General features: G+C 47.8%; 1 protein-coding gene across 1 annotated transcript in view; it reads left to right on the top strand.

Moving 5' to 3' along the window:
- Positions 1–19,562, top strand: part of XKR6 (XK related 6) — a 185,148-nt gene that overhangs the window by 150,058 nt on the left and 15,528 nt on the right. The window contains exon 2 of the mRNA XM_030036974.2: positions 12,927–13,123. Coding sequence (XP_029892834.1) covers positions 12,927–13,123 — 197 coding nt within the window. The remainder of the gene's footprint in view (positions 1–12,926; positions 13,124–19,562) is intronic.

The following is a 19,562-nucleotide window of genomic DNA, read 5'->3' as shown; positions in this document are numbered from 1 at the left end:
GGAAAATCCATTCATTCATTACAGAAATCAATAGCCCCCACGTGTCATTTAAGCTGGCCTTCCCCTGGAGAAGTGCAAGATGGAAGAGACCTCTATTGCTTCACTGATGAGAGCAGAAACTCTGCCCGGGCTCAGCCAGAGGAAGGTGCCTGAAGAGATTATTCAGTGGTGACTCCTGAGTCATGTCTAGATCAATGCATTCAGCAATTTATTGGTGCTTCTGGGGTATATCTCGTCTAAGCATTTACAATAGTCAATGTTAATGCAAACATCCTCTGCGCAGTGCAGGGCAGCTGCGTTGGCTGTATCAGGCATGCGAGAGGCATTCGATTGGGCTGGGGAAGCATTTTGAGTAGCAGGAGGTCAAAAGTACGTGTGTGAAAATGAAAGGCTTTATTTCCTTTTGTATTAGGCACACACCTTGCACCTCTAAAGGAGACAAGGAGCCCATCCAGCAGGGACAGGGAGACAAGGACCTCCCGAACTGGCATTTGGACTAGATGATCATTGTAGGTCCCTTCCAACTGAAATATTCTATTCTACTCTATTCTATTCTATTCTAAAAAACACCAACCCCCACACTGATTTCCCCCACTAGCTCGGGGGCAGTCACTTAACCTCTCTGCCTCCATTTCTGCACCTAACTGTGCATGAACATCAGTCCCTTGGGCTGGGCTGCAGGATCCTGTACCTCGCAGCCCAGATGCTGTTCACTGGTAGAAAGCTCCTGTGACCGCATTTGTGTCACTTGGATAAACTGTCCGCCAGCATGAGAAGACTCAGCTGTACCCGGAGGGTGGTGGAGCGAGGACGTGGTCAGGTGGCTTCACTTTTATTAAGCTTCAAGCAGAAAGCTCCTTTTAAATTAGTAGGAGAAGAGGAAAAAAGAAAAATTACTGTAATACTGGGTAATACTGTACCTGGGCTGTTTCTTCTCCTGAACATGACTACTAGAAAGTAGTCCTCTTTGTCATGTTATTTAGAGTCAGTCTTAATTAGGAGTTACCTATTAAATGAAACAGCTGCAATTGCAGCCACCCATAGGCTTCTGCGTAGCTTGCCTTGCTTCCCTGTATTATGTCCTTACTGGGAGCACCCGAGCCCCCAGCAGCTGGAAGAAATATTGCAAGCAGGCAAAGCTGCTGGCAGGCTCGTGGTTAATCACAGGGCTGGGAGGAGACTTGTAAAATAACTGCAAGTAAAGCAGGGAAGGGTGCTCATGTGAACTTCCTAAGCATGCTGAGGGGGAAAGGGGTGTTTCTGTAGGGATCAGCACAAATACGCTGAGGTAAGGGCTCCTACACCTTCCAAAAGTGCTGTGTCTCCTCTCCTGATGGCTTACTACATCCTTGTGGCCTTTGAAAAGCCACTGCGAGGGGGCAGTTAGGCTTGTTTGATTCTCTTGTACCCGATGCCTCAAAAGCCCCAGGAGACTGCGATGCCCAAATGCAGCGCGTTTGCAAGGCTGCTGTTGCACTTATAGCCCCCTTAAAGAACAGAGTATGTACACGCTTCAGAACCCGCCAGTACATTTCCTCTGTCCAGGAATAGCTGATGAGTAATACAAAGCAGCAGAGGTAATAAATATTAAAGAGCTGGAAAATGTTAAAGTGCACGGGCAGCGGAGCTGACATGCACTGTGGGTGTGAAGTGCAGAGATCGTTTGCGTGCACCTCGCGCAGGCATTGCTTTTCATCCTTTCGTGAAGAAAGAAAAGTAGAAATAAACGTTGCAATTATTTTCTGTTAATAGTGTGTTGAAAGGCATCATGCATTTCAGCGAGCTTGTGATCTCATGCCCCATCCCTGGCCTCATCCCCTTTATGGGCCCAAGCAATGGTTTTCCTGGCGTGATGTGTCTGGACCAGTGGAGACACAGCCAGTGGGAGGAAGGAGATGTGACACCAAGCATCTGAGGAGCCTGTGTGGTGATGCGGCCTTGTTTCCCAGTAGATTGCATGGCTAAAAGATTGTAGATTCGGATTAAGCATCTCATGGTGGGTGCACTGAAGGTGACGTGGTCGTTCATGAATGGCATCCATCTTGGCCATCACGAAAGGTCAATGGAGTTGAGGCATCAACTCTTGGGTCCTGCAAATGCTCTGAACTCCTCCCTGCCCCTCTCAGCCCGTAGTGTTGCAGTTTCCCAGCAAGAGCTGATGGTGATGGGAATCAGATGCCATTTCTGTGCTGGAGTTTCCTTCCAGTCCCCAGCTGATACCAAACATCCCTGCTCCTCCCACCAGTTATAATGATATAAGGGCCATGGGGCAAAGATCACTCCAATTCTTCCTCCAGCTGGCTAGAGCCAAAATGGCCATGAAGACCTTTTTACCCCCTTTTTTGGTCTCCATCAGAGTCCATAGCAAGGTGCAGTTGGATGGGGCCGGCTGTGGTGAGACAACAAGGGTTAAACTCTTTCCTGGCAGGCTGGGAGGACACCGTGTGATTTCTCAGAGCCCTGCACACCCGGAGAGGAAGGCAGGCCCTTGCTAATGTATGCGCAGCTTCTGTGAAACTAAAAATAGCTGGGATCTGAGGCTGTTCTTCCAGGATTTCACAGGCGCTCACCCAATTTTTAGCTCCTTCTTCTCAAACGGATGGCAAAATGAAGGCGACAGTCTCAACCCTCGTGCAAAGCCGCCGCGTCGGGAGCCTCGCTCCACGGATGCCTTTGACCCCTGCGGCACAGATGAGCCGGGGACATGCCGCTGAACATACAGTCCCAGGTCCGTAAGGTCCCTTGCAAGGCTGGGGTGGACCCCAGCGTTCCTGATCACTGCTGAGCAGCACCCGAAGGATTTGCTGGCCCCGGGGAGCCCTGAAGCTTTGCTCTGCAGCGGTGTGTGCTGGGAAGAGGATGCAAGCGGGGGGGAGAGCACGCTGCAGCCGGCAGCACGCCTACAGCTCTGACCCTGGCAGCTCTGCAGTAGGCAGGGACATTTTTTCAGCTTCACCAGGTACTCAAGAATCAGGTTCCCTTTTCCTAAGCAGGGTCCTCTCCCCCTAAACTGTTCCTGGCTGGTGTTTTTCTGGCATGCTGTTAAAAAATCCTGGAGCATCCACCTCCTCAGCTCTACAAAGCCACCGTCTATGGGGGTTAGGAGAGACACTGCTGTATGGAAGAGTCTTGTCTAGTGATTTCAGGTCCTGCTTCAGCATCAGTGACCTTGATGGCCAGGGAGAGAGTAAATATTGTAAATTCAGTGAATACTCTCCTAGAATCCATATCAGTTCCTGTATCAGTTCCCTGATCTCCCAGTGGGAGATGTGACCACCTCGTCTTCCCCAGCAGCCGGAGCCTGGGAATATGAAATGTTTCCCTCAGAAGAGCAAGGGGACCAGCTCCCAGTCGTGTTCCTCCTTGCCTCTGGGGTCCGCATCACTTTCTGAGGGTTTAGACTGCAGGCAACCTGCTGTCTCTGTTCAGATCTTTGGACGTGCTACCCCAAACTGGTTTGTTAAATCACTCAGAAAGTGGAAAACCCTTGAAAGAAAAAAACGCGTTGTGTGTCTATCTCCAGGGGACTCATAGCTGGTTAAAGCCGTTGCTTTCCCCTCTGTTCCTCTGCATCTTCCACCAAGGGATCTTGGAGGCTTGCAGACAGCCGTGAGGAGATGAAGATGTGTCCCTGTCTTTGGCCTCCCAGAGCAATGCAGACTTCTCCTTTCCTGAGATATCCTGTGGCTCTGGTGAGTCCACATGATGCCGAATCACCTCTCAAGACCATCTGAGTTAAGCAATGTGGCATCCTATAGAAAGGGCAAGGTGACTATTCCCATGTGTCCCTGTAGCATCATGCCATTGAATACTCCCATTCTGGGAGGCCTCAGACATTTCTCTGATTTGTCCTGAAAATCCCCTTGCTTGGACCCAAGACAAGTCAATCAAAAGACCTCCGATTACTTTCAAGGCCTTCGGCTGCATCTGTTCCTGTAGGACTTACTGGACTGAGACCAGTTTTATTTCCAAAAGGAGAGCCCTGACATTAAACCTTATTAGCTCAAACACACTTGAAGCAAAAATTCAGTCTGAGTTCAACTTTCTTCTTTCTGTGTAAAGCTATTTAACAGCTTTGATTTAAAACAGAAGGTTTTGCCAGAGGCGATAGCACTAGGTGTCGGAGTATACTTTAAGTAAATAAGTATGTGCAAAATAGGAAAGGGACTGGGGCTTAAGTATTCATAACTAATTTTGGGGGGAATCTGTGATAAAAGAGAGCACTTGGCTCAGTGCTAGGCCGTGAGACCATCCCACGTGTGATAGATACTGTGACATGTCTCTGCAGCACCCATCACTTTGATACCCTCTCCAGCAGCCCCTGCTACCCTGCCTGCTCCTTTATGCAGCACGGAGATGCTTCCCACATTAAAATCAAAAAAGGGCATTCATACCCTGGTGCTGAAGAGGTCTTTGGGGTTTTTTTCTGGTTTAGGACTCTGCACCTCACAAAATTGACAAGTGAAAACATAAACATGATTTCTATGAACCTGGGTCAAAACTATAGTAGCTTCCGCTAGGATGCTATTCTCTGACTCTGTATTGAATTACCAAGCAAAGATCTGGAAATAGGGATTCTATAACCTGAATATTCAGGGGAGCCCCACAGCCCATGGGGACGCAGGCAGCCTGGACAGACCTGCTTCCAAAACTGGGGTCGTAATGAATATGCCAATAACACATTCATGACTATTTTTGCAAACAAAGAAATACTGGCCAGGCTCTGGCTAAGCATGGATGTTTCAGTAACAGCCAGATTTGGGAAAGTTTGACAAATTAGTGCCAGGAAGTGGGGCTGTTTAGGGCTAGCACTTTCTTACGATTTGTTTCTCTTCTTCTGATGCTGATCTTTCAGTCTGTGAGTCAGAGAAAACTACTCTGCAACTAGGAAAGGAGAGTAGTCACAAAGATGAATCCCAGAAACATCCCCCAGATTGAGCAACACGACGGGCAGCTCATGCATTTTTGGCCTCTGGAGCTTTAGCTGCAGTGATGCCCTTGCCCCAGTTTTCTTCCCCACACATCTGCTGGAGGCTATGACCCTGGTATCTGTCAGTAGGATGAAATGCACACCTGCAGGTCTGCCATGTGGTCTCACAGTCCCAAATATCTGCTTAAACCATCAGTAAAAAGGGAATTGAACAAAGACCGTGGACGATGTCCCAGAGGAGGTGATACAGGTATATGACCCATTTGGCTGGCATTGCAACCAAAGGAATAATTTCAGAGGAGCTGGCAACACTACTCTGAAATTATCAATCACAGCTCCCTGTTTTGTGTATCAGAGCCCCCAAATTATCAGCCACAAGTTAAATCAGCCTGCAAACAACAAAGCTGTGGGAATCAGATCCTAAAAGTCCTACAGCATCATGATTTTATTGTCTCTCTCCAACTATTTGACGGAATGTACTCTTTTCAAGGAGGGGTTGATTTGTAGACTTTCTTTAAACAGTGAAAATGATCTCAGGCTGAAAATTATTTCTGCAATGATTGTGGTTAAGTGCTGGAACAGGTTGCCCAGAGAGGTTGTGGAGTCTCCATCCTTGGAGATTTTCAAAACCCAACTGCACAAGGCCATGACCAACCTTCTCTAACTTCAAAATTACCCCCACTTGGAGGGGAGGCCTGGTCCTGAGGTCTCTAGAGGTCCCTTCCAACCTATATTATTGTATCACTCTATGATATGATCCTCCCCAACGTACGTTTTATAAATCAGATCCCTCTTTCGTAGTTGGTGTATAGTAAAGCCATCTGTGCTTTAAAACAGCTTTAAACTGGCTTAGAAGATGAAATTATTACAGTTTCTCCTGCACAGCAGAAGACTGGCACTATCATTCTTTCCAGTAGATATTTCAGTTGCAAATAGTATTTTGCAAAAAGCAGGACTTTCTAATATAAATGGACGTTCAAGTATCATCCCCTCTCAAATACGTGCACTTAAAGAATAGGGGTTCAAATTCACACAAAGACCAGTATTTTCCCTGAAGTGGTGGCTATCATGCCTATGAATTAGGGTTATTCAGAAAGTTTGACTTGACTTGACCCTTTGGCTTTAAAGGGAGCAGATCTTGGCTAATGCTTTTGAGAATCTCGCTCACAGAGAAGTTTTCAAGCAGGGAGAAGGAAATAATGAGCCAACAGGAATGTCTGGATGCTAGAAAACATGAAAAGAGATTGATGCAGTAAACTGCAGTACAGCTTAACTCAAAAATGTTAATATAGGCCAAGTAATCCAATTTTCTTACCTTGATGAAATCACTGTTGTGTAATCTTGTTGTGAGTGACTCCTAAGCCTGATGCGGGATCCCAGTGAAGCTGTGATAAGTGAGGAGGTGGATAAAGTCTCGTATTGGAGTTCCAGGTTTGGCACCGAGATGACGATAAACTCTGTGTCCAAAGAAAGACAGTGTCCTCTGCGACCTACTAGTCTACACAACTCATGGATGATGTCATTTAAGCTTTTTAAGTGTCTCTAAGGCACAGAACAAGCTTGTTTGTGTTCAGCAGCATTCTCCTCCAATAAGCAAGACAAAGCATGGAATGGAGTTTATTAATTGTTTAATGGGAGCTGATAGAAGCAATTAACTAGATAAGAGGTAGTTGTACACTGTGAAGCATGTTTACTGGTCAGAAGAGGGCAGAAACTGCAAGGCAGAAGGACTGAAACACTTGATGAACACACTTCTTGCTGCATTTTATTCATTCTTAGGTATAAACCATATGAAGAAATGCCAAAAATGGCAAGATTTCAGAAAGCTCTGAGAATCCCAATTCTGCAAATCAGGGCCCTGATGAAGGCCATCAAAATGATGAGAGATTTAGTCATACGTGGCTGGGATGACCTGTGAGGATGGTGGATTAAATGAAGGGTTTGTGCATTGCTTGCTTAGTCCTGTGAGAAGAATTAAGGTGCCTTTTCTTGCTTTTGAGATGGCAAGTGATCTTTCCCAGTTTAGCAATGGTCCCCAGCATGGTTTTGGCCCAACACAATTAGCAGTGGTGTAAATAAGTCCTGCACACCCTTTGAGGATTAGCCCAGGCCAGGAACCATTTCCTAGAGGCAGTTTGGATGCAGCCCCTTGTTCTGGAGGAGTTTGATGCCGTGGAAGCAGCCAGACGAAGCTGTGGTATATTGGCACCTGGATGGGGCCCCATAGTTACTACTGTGATACTCGAACTAGGAACAATAATTATCCATCTGTGAATCCTTATCGCTAACTTGCAACATTATAACAAAGAAAAAAAATCGCTAACAAATGCTGATATTGAGCATGTTAATTGTGATGGCAACTGTAAGTTTGATTTTGATTTTTTAATAGACAGCATTTTACTTTCATGCTCCCCTGTTGCTTGAGCGCTGCATCTTACATTCCTTTTATATCTGTTAGAATGAAAATAATTCATTAAAATTAAAAAAGCGGGCCAAAGCCGCAGCTGGTGTAAATTGCTAGAGCCCTGTAGATGCCAGCTCGCTCCAGCTGAGATCTGGCCTTACATAACCTCATTTTAAGGGTACGTTCAGGCAGCCTCCGCTGCAAGCCTTCCAGCCGAGCAGTTACACATGTCCTCATTTCCTCCCTTCCAAGGAGTGGGCTTTTAAACCGTAAACACCTTCTAGTGCATAAGGATAATGGCCCCTTGCAAGATTTAGCAGGAGCGCCTGCGGAGAAGACGGCAGGAGGGTGAGCCGTCAGCTGAATGATGCGCCCTGTCCCACCCCTCTCCTTCCAGGAGAGAGCACCAGGGAGAAGGTCGGTGGCACGGGATGGTGAGGGAGATGGTGTCCATCCATACCGTGTGCGTTGCTACCATGACACCTAGGATATAACCATATCGCCATGGCAAAGTAAGGTTGTCCAGAGAGAAGGGGAGGTTGGTGAGATGCTGGGAAGGGTGTTGTACCTGTTGCCCTCCTGGTCATGATAAAACCTACTCATCCGAAGGGGCATGTAAGGTTCTGCAGTTGTAAGTTGCAACCTACTCAGCAGAGTTAGTTTTCCTTTCCCTAGAGGTCTGTTTCTGACTTCTCAGGCATGCTCTGCCATTTTTCAAGCCAGGGTTTGCTTCTCTGAAAGCTGTGCTTGGTCAAGAAGAGTTTCCCAACCTGGAGTTGTTGGGAGTGGACCGAGTACCTCAAATCCTATTCCTTTCTGTTTTTCCACATACGTGTACTAGTAAACTAGGCAATTTGAAGGCCTGCTCATGGGCACTGTGACTTCATCATGCTGCTAAATTGTTCGTATAATCACTAGATCGGTCAAGGCTTACTAGCACTCTCCCAAGTAATCATAACCTAGGCAGGGTTCAGGACTCCATCCCAACAGGGATCGGTCCCAATACTGAGTATGAAAGCAGCTACCTGGTTTTGGAGGATGAGCGAGTTCATTTCTGGAGTCAATCTTGGCCCATTGGTCTCAGGAAAAGTGATCGGGCCCCTGTACTTTGTTGCCTATTGTAGATATGGTCTGAGATTCCTGACCTTGGTCAGCTTGTGGTTTTGCGGGACAGGCCATCAGGACTCTTCTTTCCTCAAAACATAGCCCAGGGCCTGTGCTGACGTGCTTTTCCATGTTCCTGCAACCTTTCTTACACATCAGCATCCTCTTCATTTCAAGCCAGCCTGTTGCCTGAGGCATCCTCCCACACTTTCTGCTGGTGATATTCAAAGCCACCTCTGTAAATTGAACAGTGCCAAGGCACAGGCACAATCCTGTAATAGTTCACCCTGTTAAATTGTCAGCACAGTCTCTGGCAATTTTGGCCAAGGCCAACTAGGGTGGACATAGCCACGTGGAGTCAAGTCACGCCAGCTGGCCAAGGACAAAGGCTGGTCTTTGGTCTGCTTTGTTTAATGGTATAGACAGAGTCTCTGACTCCATAATCCTGTCTCTGGACATTTCTGCTACAGTCCTTGCTGAGACAGCTAAGCAACCTCTCTCATCCACATGAAGCATCTTTCTCCATAGCACTTAGGGTGGGTTTTTTTTTTTACAGTAGGAACATCTCCTCTTCCCCCTCCTGATGGCATCCTGGGGCTTTCTCCAAAGGTTGTTTGACCACATTTCTGGAGCCGATGGCTTTGGCTCCTTAAAAATGTGCTTTGGCACAGGGACAGCAGTGACTTTGCCCCGCGCAGTTTGTGTGCTACTGCGACATACGTAGTAAATAAGCGTGAGGATAATTATACCAACAGGAATTCTGGGAACCCTGCCAGAACGGAGGGGACAGCCAATCCTTTGTGCTTTTAAAGAAAATCGCCCCAAATCCCCCTCCCAATGCCAAATTAGTTCTATCTCTTGAAGCCATGATGGGACTTAGAACTAAAAATACATGCATACACACAAATACACACACTCGTATATAAAAATAGCCAGCATTCAAAAAATAAAAAGCCCAAAGTTAGGCTCCTGTATCCAAAATTAAGCTCTTAAATAAATAAATTAGCCTGATTTTCAAAAGCACAGAGTGGTGAATGGCTTTCACTGACATAAGAGGAAGCATCATGTTGCTAAAGACTGAAGATCAGGCCTGAATATGGATTTGAAAGTCTAATTATAGAATCATGTTTGCTACCAGCTTGACCGAGAACAACAAATTTCAGGTGAAATGACATTGATTTTTTTTTTTCTTCAGAGTTTGTCTACACTTAACCAGTGTTAGTAAAGGTAGGAAGAAGCCCTCAAACAAGTAAATAAAATACCACAAAGAAGAAACAGATATACTGGAATAAAACTGCTTACAGCAGTGCAATACATTTCTGTTCAGATATAGGATTGAGCACTACCAATGTTACAGCTCGGTGAAATTTTATATTGATGAATTAGGTATTTATTAGTTGTTGAAAGCCTACCAGGTGGAAAGTCTGCTTTTCCCAGTTACTCTTACACTTTCTCTGCTGAAAACTCCCAATCGACTGGCATCAAGGAGGAATGGGTTTTTACTCCTCCCTTTCCTCTTTTTTTGTCGGATTTGGGTCTGAAAGGTGCTAAAGAGAGAGCGCCATATTTTTGCCTGGACCGAAAAGAGAGTACAAAGGGAAGTTCATTTCCCTTCTGCTGCAAATAGTCCTTGGAGCCGTTTCGCTCATGTGCTGTTCATTTGGGAGGTTGTGACCTCTTGCTGGCCAAAATTACACCAAGGGATTCCTGAGGTCACAGTCCCATGTGGCAGCTGGATAGGGACAGATTTGTCCTGTTGGGTCTTCCAGCACAGATCAGATTGGGCAGCACTGGGCTTTACGGCGTCAAGGAAGCATGTCTACCCTGGGTGGAGGACCATCAGCAGGCAGAGTGGTACTCCACTCGTGGGTTTGTGTTGTGGGGTTTAGAGGCTGGGGACAGCACTAAAAGATCTGGGTTCTGCTGCCAGAAGACTTTCGGAGAGCCCTTTTGGTGCTCCATGACTCAGTTTCCTCATCTGTGGAAGGGGCACAGTACAGTTGACCTTTGCAAAAGGCTGTGGGCTCGACAGCCAAGAGAATTTGGTATTACTGTCGTTGCCGTTGTTCTGGCCATTGATGGAGACAGGACTAGGGCATTACATTTATCCAATGCATTTTTATGTCCTTTTATGCATGCTGCTTCCATGAAGAGGTGGCATGTCCTCTCACTGTAGCCAGTTAGAAGCATTCATGCTTAAGCTGTGTGGATGGTGGTGAATCCCTAGAGATCGAGGAGAAATCACTGCAGTACATGGTGTCCCTTCTGTTAAGTTTCTTCTTAATCTTTTTGAGTGACTCAATGCCATTGTTATAGTTTGGTTTTGCCAACCTGGAGTACTTGGAAAAGTAAAAACAGTCTTAAAAATAACCAAAAACTGGAGACAGCTGGTGGGGACAGCAATGTGGAAGAGTAGAGGTCTAGCAAATGTGAGCTGTGAGAAGGGACTGAAAGAAATTGGGGTTTTTTTAGTCTGGAGAAAAGGTGACTGAGGGTTTACATGGTAACTAGGTGCATACAGGTAAAAGACTGCTGCAGGGTGAAAATGAATAAATTCCTCTCCTTGTCCATGGCTGGAATGATGAGAAATTAGTGGCTTAAACTTCAGAAGGGGAGTTTACTTTTCATGTAGTAGCAGGAATGGGAGCTCCTGGCAAGGGGAGGCCGTGCAAGACTACAGGACAGATTCAGTGACTGTCTCTGTCAAAAGAGTTTGGCAGAGGTGATGCTGTCTTTGCCCATGGCCAGCACCTTATGGGCGCCACCACCTTGGTTTTCAGTGTCCCTGTATTGCTGATATTATAAAAACCAGTTGCATGCTCCTGTTCTCTGCCTTCTCTTTGAGCCATTCCAACTTACTCTCCCCAGCTTTGCCTTTCCAGCTAAACTATATTTATTTAATTCCTTGCATGCATGAAAAGAAGGCAGGATTCCTGTGTCATCCTGCAGCTTCTGGGGCTGGGGGCTTTCAGGGAGTTGCTGAGTACAGGCGGTGGCGGTGGGCATGTCGGGGGAGTGGGAGGAGGACTGGTGTCCATGGGAGAGAAGGTGGCTCCACCGGCATTTCCACCCCACTCGGGTTCTGCTGGGGAAGTCACAGCAGTGTCACCGGTGTCGTATATGACTGGCATAGCATTTTCTCGAGTGTCGAGCCCCATCTGGTGGCTTTCCTGCATCATTTTTGTGTGTGTGTGTGTGTGTGTGTGTGTCCTTGTGTCTTCTTTCGGGATTTTTCGTCTTCTGTGCTTGCGAACTGGGAACGGGAAGGAAGGACAAGGTGCTTGAGAAAGGGCAGGGCTCGCAGAGGTACCTCTGCCTCTCTCCCACCTCCCTGTCCCTGGGTGTAATTTGGAGATACAGAAGCTGTCGAGGCTTATGTCCTTCCCTGCTGCTCTTCCTTGCTGTGCAATCTCGCCCCGAGTGGCAAGGAATGATCTAATCGTTTTGGCGAAACCCCAGTTTGTGCTGTGAGCCCCTCCCAGAGCCTCCAGAAGGCACTTCATCCAACCGTCATGCTGGCATCTGAGGTGGGACAGATGAGCAGTCCCAGGAGGGGACATTTCTCTCCATTGACTAGCTCAGATAACCCACTTTAGGGTCAGCGTTAGGTGAAACGATGCCCATCCCAAATTTCAGAGCACAAGGTTACAGCCACCACGCAGGATGAGAAGGGAAAAGACCCATTATTATTAGATCATTAATATCAGCAAGCAGTAGAAAGAACCCTGTTAGGAGGTGTTTTCTTTCTTAAATGGCTCAAGTCCTGTGTCATCTGGGCACCTTGTGCTACCCTGACTGGATCACCTCCATTTACAAAGATTGGCCAAAAGTTCCCTGAAGGGAAGTTGTGTCCCCAGGGTGAGGTTTGCAGGTCTCCTTGCACACTGATATGGAACCAGAGGCGATAAAGCAGTACCTGTCCACGCATGACACCCCTCCTTCTAGTCCAACATTGCCCAAAGTCTCAATGGCTGACCAGTGGCAAGCTGTGGCCTTTTGCATTTGTGGGTCACACGTGTGCTGAAGGTGAATGTGGTGTCTCATTGCTCCACCTGCGATGAAACAGGGGCCAATCTCTGGGCTCTGTGAGGGAAGCTCCTTACTAGGGTGCTGAAGGGGCTTAGACCATCTGTCAAGCCACCGCCAAGTGACATGACCAGTATTTGTCAAGTAGCTTTTCCTCTTCTCATCACGAAAACAAACTGAGGGAGTTGTTTTCTTGTGCAAGTGTTTCATGAGCATTTCCTATCCCCACGCTTCACGTTTGGGTAGTGCAAATCAAAGGTTTCCCACTCTTGCAATACGAAGGTGGTCCTCAGAGCTTGCAGGAGATAGTGTTAGACCTGCGTAGACACCTGTATCTACCCCAGATTCCCCTTCCCCCAGACAACCTCCCTCTCCCCAAAGAACTGGCCCACAGCCCCATGCTCCTCAGATTTTGATGCATGCCAAAGTCTCACGTTCAGCTTTTCCTCCTGTTTCCTGCAGGTATATCCGAACTATGTACCTGGGGATCCAGAGCCAGAGGCGGAAGGAACACCAGCGGCGTTTCTACTGGGCTATGATGTACGAATATGCAGACGTAAATATGTTGCGCCTCCTGGAAACTTTCCTCGAGAGCGCCCCTCAACTGGTGCTACAGCTCTGCATAATGATCCAAAAGAACCGTGCAGAAACATTACCATGTAAGTGGCCCCCTCGTCCCCCCCTCCCCATCCTCCCGGCCTCCCCCCTCTGATCCCATGCTCAGCTGCCGATGGATGTTTTGCTAACCGTCTGCCCTACGCAACCTGGCGTGTAAGGGGCTGCCACTTCGGACAAATCTCATTCCAGCTCCGCGCTGCGTTCGCTGGGTAAAATTTCTGCTCATTCCACTGAGAAAAAAAAACAGTATAAACGAAAAGATGAGATTCAGCTCTTCCACACCCAGTCCAGTCTAAAGAAATGATGCTTTTATCAGGAGGAGGCAGGCAGTCTCTGCTGCTATGGCAAGTGTCGCCATTCGTTTGCCACCTGGCAGCAGGCAGATACAATCATTCTCTGCCTCAGTTTCCCTCCTTACATAAGTAGGATGATAAAACTGGCCAGATTTGAATTTGTGTTGTGAGGACAAATGGTTCAATGCCTGTGCAATGCTCTGATGGTGTGAAGTGTAGTATAAGGGGGGTTTTTAATAGCTAAACACTGTAGGACCTTTTCTGAAGAGTGCCCAGGAATTGAGGTTTAGCCATTGGTACCATGGTTCTCAGGAAGTCGAAGAAAAGAGAGAGGGGAAAGCAGTGGAGGGGGTTGCGTAGGGACAGAGATGTTGTAGTGCAGGTATCATTGCAAAGGTAGGTAGAGGAACAGAGGCTTGGAAGCAACCACAGAGAATAGTTTGCCAATTCTGATGTCCTTTGCTGCAGTGATGTCCTGAGCAGCTGAGAGGCATATGCCCCTGTGCCAGCCCTGGGGTGAGCAGCTCTACCAGCCCATGCCCATGGCATGCTGGCTGCCTAAGGGTCGCTAGCTCAAGGGAGATTTGTCCTTGGCAAGGACCAACAGCGGTATCAGCTGATGAGCTGCTGGGTTATTCGGCCCCTGCTCAATTCACACACCGGGCATGATACTCGGCTTCCCAAAGACAGCCTGTTTGTGGCACGCCATTTCTGACAGACCTGAGGAGTTTCGAGGAGCTGAGATTGGAACTGGGCACTTCTTCAGGGTTAAATCTTGCTGGTTGGACCAAGGTCACCACTATCTACAGCATCAATAAGTTGGAACACTCTCCCCTTCCTCCATACTTTAAGCATGTCCATCACATGTTGTTTGTAGAGGCCTCCCTCCCTTCTCCTATTTATGCAGTCTTTTTCTAAAACCTTTCATCACGAGCTCTCCAGGCCTCCAAAGTGCTGACATGATGAACATGCCTTTCTACAACTCCTGCTAGAACTGCTCACATTTGCCAGCACCCTTTTCCTGCTGCTTCCAACATTATTAACCCTACTAAAGATGTAGAAATCATAACCTAAGAGACTTGCCAGGGTGTTACGCAGATTGTTGGACTCACTACAGAAAGCACTGGGTGAAGTTTGCTGGCCTCTGTTGTGCTGCAAGTCAGACGACACGGCCGAATAATCCCTCTAGGCTTTCAAATCTGTGGCTCTTTCAGTTTGCCACTTCCAGGCATGGCTGCCTAATCCACTGAACAAGCTGCATCATTTTCCAACCCCCTCCCTTCTTCAGCTATGCAGTTCCTCCGTTCCTCCACCACACCGAGCAGGCTGTGCTCTCTTCCAAGGCAGCGCACGTCCCCGCCTGCCTCCCCGGGCCCTGGAGGGCTCTTTGCCTGCCACGCTCCAGCAGCCGAGCTCTCAGGGTCCCCAGAGCCCCTTCTCCCTGCCTCCCTCCCTGCCTGTGCCGGAGATGCTGTCGCGCATCTCGGGGCTGCGTGCCGAGCGGCGGGCGCTGCTGACGGATACGAGCAGCGGAGCTTGCTCGGCGCTCCTGACTCAGGTGCAAGGTTTCCTAAAGCTCCTCCATGCCCGTTCGGCGCTTCTGTCTTCCTCCTCCTCTCGGCCAGTACTTCATTATGTAGAAGGAAATTAAATGCTGAGAGGAGCCGTTATGAAAGGGAGCATCAAAGATTTCCCTTAAAGCAGGCAGAAACCAAAGGAAGATGGATATTGTTAGGAAGGCAGTGTGTTTAAAAATCAAATCAAGTCTCTCCTGGCTCATCATGTCTATGTGAGCGTGGCTCATCACAGGAAGAGGCCGGTTCTGCCTCTACACAGGGGCAGCGTCAGCTGCGTCACTAAGGGATGCACGTGGGCAAAACAGCCCACAGCAGGGCTTATAAACCCAGGTACAGCCCGTGCTAGTATGTCCAGACTCCAGCTATTTCCATATGGTTCACACGGTGTCTTATGGATTCATTTAGTGCTAGAACAAGGTCAATTTACCATTTTATATGGCATACATCCCCCCCTCCAAGCCCCAGTCCTCCCTGCTCTTAAGACTGCAATGCCAAGCCCAGTGCAGGAAGCCAAGCCAGGCTCCAGTCTTCTCCAAATGGGTCAGCTAACGTCTCCATCTCCTATTTAAGGAGCTTTAGAAAGGGAGTTACTGGAACGGCTATCAGGAAGTTTTGTTTTTTTCTCCTATTTCCCATGTTAAGGTAGCTGTTGAGGTAAGAAGAGTGAATACGCTGGAGGTCTTTACTCAAACCCAGAGCATCTCCTCCAGAGATGTTTAGGAACATGGTGACAGAAAGGGTTGTTCTTGCCAGTTGTGGTTGCAGTGAGTAGGGGAGCACTCCGAGGACTAGTAGAAGGGGATGCAATCAGGCTAAGGCTTAATTTCCTGGTTTCCATATCTATTGGGTGGGTGGAAGAAAGAAAAGCCTCACCATGCCTTGCAAAAACCATTTTACCCTGAGAGGTACCTGTTTGAAAGGGTTGGGTGGAACCTGTGTTTATTGGTCCTTCAGTGCTGAAAGAACAGACCAGTTTCACTAATGGGCCCCTGCTCACCCAAGAGTTAGCATCTCCTGCATGGTCTGACACCACCAGCAGAAGTGCTGGAGCTGGAATTTGAGGTCAAGTCCCAGCCTCAGTAAAGCCTGGGACAACACCCGTGGGATTTCATGAAGGTCAGGATTCGTTCCTTCATCATATCCCTAGCACAAGGCAGACCAGATCCCAGCTTAGCTCCCGTCGCCCGATGACTCGGGAAGAGCAGAAAATAGCACACAGAGAAAAGAGGTGAGAACTCGGTGTACTCCATCAGGTGAGCAGATCTGACCTGGAAGGTGCACGCTGAGAGCCTGAGCTGGAGTACTTTGTGCTGTGGCTGCTGGGACAAATGGGTCGACATCAGCTCCTGAATCTGCATCTGGCAGGAGCTGGTGTTGGTATGCAGGCCCTTTGCGAGTGATTCATCTGCTACAACCACAGCTGTGTGGGTCCAAAAGAGAGTAAAGGGAAGGTGAGGGAGGAAGGATGCGTCCAAAACATGGATCTGCCGTGTCCAAAGCAGCTGAAGGAGGTGAGATGAGATGCCCTCCAGCAGCACCTTTCTCCAGGGCAGCTAGACAGAACCTAGGTGATGTATCTAGATCTACCCTTAGTGTTAGGCAAAAGGAGGTGGTGGGACTCTGAAGAGGATGCAGCCCTGTCCCTTGCTCACTGTAACTGTCCGTGAGGTATAGGAGAGGATGGTACGAAAGGGTGGCCATCTCTCTCAGATTACAGAACAGCACTGGCCAGAGGACTCCCCTGATTTAAATAACATGGTGTATTTGCAGGGGGAAACACAATGTTAATGACAACAAAAAAAGCCAGGCAACCCAAATCTTCATTTCATAATCACTCCTAGCAGACAATCCACCTCACTTCTTGCGGTATAAACCATCCTTAACCTACTTCACCCTGCAGAGGTGCCTGTTCCTGTGCACTGAATGGAAAGGAGCACATATAACCAGCTTAAAGGTTAAATCTAACTTCTAGGCAGTTTTTGAGGTGAGAGGGATTCCAGTTTTTCAGCAGAAATCTCCTCTTAAAGAGGTTTCCTTTTACTTAATTTTTTTCATGTGGCTACTTTAAGACTTAATGAGATTTAGCAGAACATCTAACGTCCTTCCACTCATGTCATGAGTTCTTTACGCAAAGCTTTTGCTGGGAATTTGCCTGCATGAGGCTGCAGTTTTCAGCGCAGGGTTCCCCCCGCAAAAAAGGACTGTCTATCCACCGATGCTGTGCCCATCTCCTCTATAACCCTGCTGTTGGTCTGAAAGAGATTTGCAGCGTAAGCCTTCATTTTGCAAAGTCCTGTTGAAATCTCTGGGATTTTGCGAGGTGTCTGCACTCTCTGCAGCCTGCAATAAGTAGTCTGAAGCTGCTTGTATATTTAAGAAAAAGCAACATTAGCTTCTGTTTTTCTGGGGGGTTGCTCTTTTAAGCAGAGTGATACAAGTTAGGCACTAAAAGGGATTTTAGGCATCTCGGATACAGATGTGTGTTGGCTGCAGAGTTATCGTGATGGAGTTTGCAAATCTTCTTGTCCCTCCCAAAGCAAAGTCCTATCTTTTATCGTGTCCTCACTCTTTCTGTACCATGTCTGGGGGCCATCTATGATCAGGGCTTGTCCTTTTTTGCAGGGGCACACTAAGATGCTTTTCCCTGTCACTTAGTTTAGAAGACTTAACTGGTCTTTGCAGGGTATTGAAGGATGAGCAGCAGGGATGGGTTAGCCGTTGTCCTCACCGCCCAGAGAAGGCATCCCCCATAGAGCTGAGCAGGTTTGGGATGAGCCAGCCTCAAGTTAAACACTCCTGCACATGGGTGAGAGGATTCCTGTGTGGGCAATAATGAGTTAAGTCTAATGTGGAGATAAATGTCTCAGTTAATTTTCTCCCAATGACAGGCCGGTAGTTAACCAATAACATGCTGTGAATAATGGCTATGCTGTGAACTACATACTGTCTGAAATGTCCTGTTAGATAGATTCATAGGATAGGAAATATCTCAAGGCACCATGACTTGTTGAGGAGTGGTTTAGTTTGAGATCTAAAACCGAGGCCATATCTAAAGGACAACACGTGAATGGATCACTTCTTACTCAGTCCCCTGACCACTCAGGCCCCCTTCTTAGCTGGGGCAACCAAGTCCAAAAGGGAGTCTTCAGCCTTTAGTTGCCCAAGGGTGTGATTTTCAAATGTGATCAACACTGGCCTGAACGTAAATGGAAAGACTAAAATTCCCATGTCTCTGCTGAACGTGGAAAAGAGACTCATTAGATTTGAAAGTTCATCCTACAGGTAGCACTGCTAACCTTGAAGGAGCACTAGAAGTTAGTGCAAGATCCTTCATGCTGGTCTGGGCCGAGCAGGTACGTCCATTGGAGAGCCCAGCAGAAATGGCACCAGCAATGGACATCCATCACCACCACTGTTGCCCTGTTAGCACGGGCCTGACACGGTTTTGGCTTGAACCATCTAACTCTATGCCAAACAATCCCCAAAGACTGCTTGGGGGTAAACACAGAGCAGGGACCATTCCCAGCAGGCAGTTGGATGTGGCCACCTTTGGATGGCAGGAGATGGGATATGGATGGGGCTAGAGTGTGCCTACTGGCCACCGGGCTGGAGAACAACCCCTGCAAATACTTGATTCTTAGTAGAGATGCAGCCACAGAGGACTATGGGTGGGAGATGCCATGCTGGATGGAAAAGCATGGGTAGGGGAAAGTGCTTGCTGTGGGGTGTTGCTGCTGGTCTTCCACAGGTGTCTTTCAGTTTGGATGCAACTAAATATCTGCATTCCAACAGTGCTCAAACATGAATCCAAACCCCCAAATTCAAATCCCTGTGACCTCACTACACAAAATTGTCCCCATTTGTGCCGAGTCCTGTAACCAGAGTTACCCATCATAAATAAACCGTGGTTCACCCTTTCTACACAGGCATCAGATTCCACAGGGCTCAGTACAAAAAAGACCAACATCATCTACAGACTCCGTTTGGGATGGGTAAGACATTGATGCAGGCCCAAGCAAAGTCCTTTTCCTCCAGAAGCAGAAATCCTCTTCCCTTTTCTGACCGATGTATTTTTCCTAAGATCCAGCAAGATAACTGCAACGTATGCCTAAAAAAGTCTTTGCCTGATAGAGTTCTCAGTAACAGGAGATGGGGTGAGGGTAAGGTCTACCAGAGTCACACCCTGGGCTTTGGCTTGGGTTGTGAGGCAGATCATAAGGAAAAAAAAGATGCTGAAACTTTACCCATGGGGCTGAAGGCATATTCTTTCTTCCTCTCTCTCATGCCATTCCTTGGGGAGTAAAAGAAATGGGAGACATCCATCACCCAGACCTGGTTCCTTGTGACAGAAGAGGCACGAGCAGAAAAGCAGTTGCTCACTGCCATGTGGGTAAGGGACCCCACCAGTTGTGTGCTTGCTGCAGGGGCTCGGCAGGGAGGAACCGGGATAATCTGCATTGAAAGTTTGCCCTGATTCAGCCACAGTTTCCCTTTAAGTGTTCATCAGCAGACCAAGGAGGCACCTCACAAAATGCCCAGAGAGCTCCAAACACATAAGCAGCTCGCCTGGGAGGCCACTCATATGACTCAAGTGCTTTGCCAGACTGGGG

Source organism: Aquila chrysaetos, chromosome 15 (assembly GCF_900496995.4).
Source record: "Aquila chrysaetos chrysaetos chromosome 15, bAquChr1.4, whole genome shotgun sequence".
Classification (NCBI taxonomy): Eukaryota; Metazoa; Chordata; class Aves; order Accipitriformes; family Accipitridae; genus Aquila; species Aquila chrysaetos.
The sequence above is the reverse complement of the archived record's forward strand: the minus strand, read 5'-3'. Positions and strand labels throughout refer to the sequence as shown.